The sequence below is a fragment of the Drosophila elegans genome, unplaced genomic scaffold (genome assembly GCF_018152505.1).
Source record: "Drosophila elegans isolate 14027-0461.03 unplaced genomic scaffold, ASM1815250v1 contig_149, whole genome shotgun sequence".
Classification (NCBI taxonomy): Eukaryota; Metazoa; Arthropoda; class Insecta; order Diptera; family Drosophilidae; genus Drosophila; species Drosophila elegans.
In genome coordinates, this window is record NW_024545513.1 from 26,007,001 (window position 1) to 26,011,738 (window position 4,738).

Genomic DNA, 4,738 nt, shown 5'->3' on the forward strand with positions numbered 1-4,738 from the left:
ACTGCTTGTCGATAGTTGCCTCTCTTCGTGGATGCACATCGATTGATGTCAAAATGTATCGTTTATTCCATCGATAGTTTTTTAGGACAAATGAACAAGTATTAAAATTATAATAAAATTTCAAATTGCTGTTTGTATGGGTCGACTCAAATGGTACGCTAATAAATACCATTCACATATGTATGTTACATCCAAATATAAAAAGAATTGAATTTTGCCTTAAAAGAATTGGACAAATTTATTTAATTTTTTTTACAACTGCAAAATCAGTAAAAAATGTTCAGCTGGATGGAACTTTGTAATTATATAGATAGAATTAAACTGTTATAAAATAAAACAGATAAATATAATATGAGCTCTTTTTTTTTAAGAAATAAATCAGTAATAATATAATATATCGTATGAACAACATTAAAAATGTAAAATTTGAACTCGAAGCTATCACTATTAAAGGAACCCGGTTCGCAACCCGGAACTGGAACGTATATTAAGGTTTGAGACCTGTTCGAACCAGACCAAAGACAGAACCGATGGACTTAAGCCGTTTCAATATAACTTAAGTACATTTACAATTTGTCAGTAACTCAAAACTTCAATAAATTCCCCCAGTAATTATTGAAATGGGAATCCTCAGGGCATTCGCTCACCTAAAATAATACCAGATACTGTAGAGTTGCCTTTTCACTTGTATTACAATGGTTTTCAACTGCCAAACTTACTGAAAGTTGGGCTTGTATCCAGCAATTCATTGCCACAGACTGCTAATCTCCCTACTGGTAATATATTGGCAAACCAGAAGCACACAAACAATCAGGGCATTTCCAATCGAGTAGCCTTTCCCTTTGCTCACCTGCCATTTTCCAGCATGACAGTTGTCAGCATACTTTTTTCCCATTCATTTGACAGCAGGCCCCGACTTGTGAGAGCCGTAAAATCCGGAAAACCAAAATTAAGAAAAAATCTAAGATCGCGATGCCCAAGGAAAAGTCGACCAAGGGTAAGGGTGAGAGCGAACCGCCCGTTAAGTGGCAGCGCAAGCGACGCAAGGAGTCCTACTCTGGCGGAGGACGACGAGGAGGAGGACGAGAAGGAGGAGGTGCCCCCGGGATAAGGAACAGATCGCCCACGCCCCCGAATGCCTCTGAGATTACCGAAGGGAACGGCAGCGAGACCAGCGGCTCTTACTTGAGCTACAGCTCATCGGGAACCTCCGGATCCTCCTGCTACACCAGCTCCAGCGGCTCCTCCAGCTCCGTCTCGAACAGCGAAGACTCTCAGGAGGAGCCGGAGGGAGCAGCCACCGCTAAGAGGGCGAAGCTCTCGTGCTGCCACCACCGGCACCACCGACACCACCGACTCCACCGGCGGCGCCATCATCACCACTCGCCGCCGCGCCATCACTCCCATCGCCCCGACCATGGACGCTCCTCGAAGCGTCTGTCCGGACGGGTCAGTCGCCGAGGGGCCGCCCCCGCCACCAAGACGGTAGTGGTGGTCAATGAGGAAATGCCCACCACCTCCGGCAGCCACCCGGTGGCCAACCAGATACCGACCCTCATTCTGGCCGAGCTCACCACTCAGCCGCAGCCCGTGCCGGCTCCAGTTCCGGCTCCAGTTCCGGCTCCAGCTCCAGTTCCTGTTTCCGCTGCTCCGTTGGCCAGGAAGCTACGCTTGGAGCAGCAGCACCACCAGCGCAAGTCACGCATGCGCTGCTCCAGCTCCCAGGCCCAAGCCCAAGCCCAAGCCGAAATCCCGGCCAAGACCATCACCATCACCATCACCAATAGCCTTTCCAACGCCGGCTCCATCTGTGCGGCGGACACTGTGGGTGCCCCGCCCAAGGCCAAGATCATGGCCGGAGGAGCCAGATCCAGCGGCATGAAGGTGGTGTCCATTTCCAGTGCCAGTCCCATGGTCAGCAAGTCGTCCAGCCAGGTCAGGAACCCAGTCCCCAGTGGCTCCACTGCGAAGGCTCCGGTTAAGACCAGTCAACCCAATTCGAGTGCCAGACATGCGGACTCCAATGGCAAGTCACCGATGAGAAAGGACACCTCCAACTCCTCCAACTCCAAGATGAGGGCATCCAACGGTGAGCGACCGCGTCGCTGTTCTTCCACGCCCCCTGGTCCGGGCTCAAGGCGTCAGGGGGAGAGTGGGCGGAACAAGGACCACACTGGTAAGAAAATTTGTTTACTCAATTTAAATATTTTTGGAATTGATTTTAGAACTGATTTTAATATCTGATAATTGAATTAAAATTTAGACCATATTCAACTTAAATAATATGCATCTTAAAAAAATAGGAACCATTTCAAATCTATTATTTTGTTCACTTATTTAAGCACTTTAATATTAATTCATGCAATTTAATATGCCTTGAACTAAATATAGTGATTAACTATTTCATTTAAATGTTTAATGCGACATTTTTCAATAGCCACATATATATTTTTACTAATTTCAACTTTAATGCATTTAAAATAAAAAGGAAACATTTTAAAGGTTATATTTATTACATTAATTCAAATAGTTCAGTATTTAATCATGCAATTTAATATGCCTTGAACAAAATATTATGTAAAAATATCTAACTATAATATTTAATGTACAATTTTGAATTCAAAAGCTACATATTTATTTTTACTTTTCCATTTTTTGTATCAGTTTACCCTAATAAAAGCAAAGAGCTTAGTAAGTCCATACTCAATTTAAATACTTTTCGTTTTGATTTTCATCCACTGCGCTCTTATTTTCAGAATATTTAAGCGGAAACCGTATGAAACTAAAAAAAAAGGAATCAAAATCAAATAGGTCCCATTTTAAATTTAAATTAAATATGATTTTTAAAGTTTTTTACATTAAATTGATAGTTCGAATATTAAACCTACTTTAAGTGCATTGTATTTGATATTATGATTTTATGAAATATGCAATTTTGGATTAAATAGCTAGATGATTATTTATACCACACCATATTTTTTATCAGAGAAGCAGTGCAAGCAGATGCGTAATGATGTTTATGAAGAAGAAGGAGGATCCGGAGGAGGTAGATCAGGAGGAGGATCAGGAGGAGGATCAGGAGGAGGATCCGGATGGGGTGGAGGAGGAGGAGTAGGATCCGGAGGAGGAGGAAGATCCGGAGGAGGTGGATCAGGAAGGGGAGGAGGAGGAGGAGAAAGAGGAGTTCCAAGAGGAGGTGGACCCTATGACCATCCTAACGCCGTGGGCAACCAAACGGACTATCGCAATGGCAAGCACGCCAACAAAAAATTGCGCCAACCCGTCCGCAGTGTGCGCCTCCACATCAGGGGACTGACCCGCCAGGTGAGGAAGGAGCACCTCACCGAGATCTTCGGCCATTTCGGAGCCCTCAAGGCCGTCGACTTTCCCATGGACCGCTTGCCGGGACGCTTGGGGCGTGACTACGCCTTCGTGGAGTACGCCCGTCCCGAGGACTGCGCCTACGCCATCAAGCTCATGAATGGCGGCCACATCGACGGCAAGCGGGTCACGGTGTCCGCCTTCCAGGAGAGCATGCCGAAGGCTCCGTGGCGCCACAACCGCCGCCCCTCGCCGGTCAACTATCGCCGCCAGCGCCAGCGTCACTGCTCGCCGTCCCGCTCTCGCTCCCGCTCCATGTCCCGCTCGCAAGCCCGCTCCCCCTTTTCCCGCGGCCGCTCGTCGCCGCGCTACGGGAAGTACCACCGCCCCGGATGGCGTTCGCCTTAGGCAGGTCGCACTGTCGTCGCGGTGTACATAAGGCGACATCCAAGCAAGTCCACCAATCGACCAGATGTCGATTCTCATAATCTTGACTAATTTTAATCTAAATCTTATTATTTTCAATAAATATGAAGATTGCGAAGAACAAAACGTGGGGTTGGGTATTTATTTGGAGAGCTTAAAAATGGCTAAGGCGATTAGCCTCAATTTTAAAGTAAAGGACAATTTAGAAGTGTCGATTTGTCAGCCAAAAGAATTCAACGATGAAGAAATGGAAGCATTATTAGACCAGTATTAATTTCAAACGTAAAAAGATCTTTTAAAATCCATGGAAATGTCTCATTCAGCAGGATTCATACAAAATCTAGGAAACTGGGTGAAAACACGTCACTGTGGAAATGATGGTAAAAGCCGTTTTGAATCGTTTTGTTAGGACAAATCATAGCATTATAAATCACATGCTAAGCACGTGCTCTGTACATTTTGTTAATGAAAAAGAGATATATTTTTGCTGACAAATTTGTCGATTGTCCCATTAAAAAAATATCTTTTTGGCGACCTACCATGCTCAGTAGCGGATCTAGGGGCGCTAAATCGAGTCCGACTAGCAATATATGTTTCGAGAATTCATATTTTCCCGCGGCGCTGAGCATGTAACGCTCCCTATAGAATACAAGTGTAAGTGATTAACTAATAATTGCCTAAAATTTAAAAATTAAAAATTCAAAATTAGTTTAAAAGCGGCATTGCTTAATGGAACTACAGAAAATGCTAGCATAAAATTTAAAATATTCTTTTGACGTTAAAAAAACAAACTAAAGTGAAATGCTACCCTGCGCTTTATGGCTCACGTTGACTTTTTGCAAGAGTAGCCACATTGATTTTTTTTTTAATTGTTAAGAAAGCTATGTTTTTTTAGGGGTACATACAATATTTCGAAAAAAAAGTAAATGTTTTTTTTTCGACAAGCATTTTTGGGCGTTCTTAACTAAATTACAAATTGTAAACATCAAAG

The 4,738-nt window shown here is 43.9% G+C and overlaps 1 protein-coding gene across 1 annotated transcript; it reads left to right on the plus strand.

Moving 5' to 3' along the window:
• The first annotated feature begins 874 nt into the window (after positions 1-874).
• LOC108149587 (translation initiation factor IF-2-like) lies at positions 875-3,852 on the plus strand. Its single transcript, XM_041707063.1, has 2 exons — positions 875-2,176; positions 2,987-3,852. Exons 1-2 carry the CDS (start codon positions 973-975, stop codon positions 3,727-3,729), a joined length of 1,947 nt encoding a protein of 648 aa, XP_041562997.1. The 5' UTR covers positions 875-972; the 3' UTR covers positions 3,730-3,852.
• The last annotated feature ends 886 nt before the right edge of the window (positions 3,853-4,738 follow it).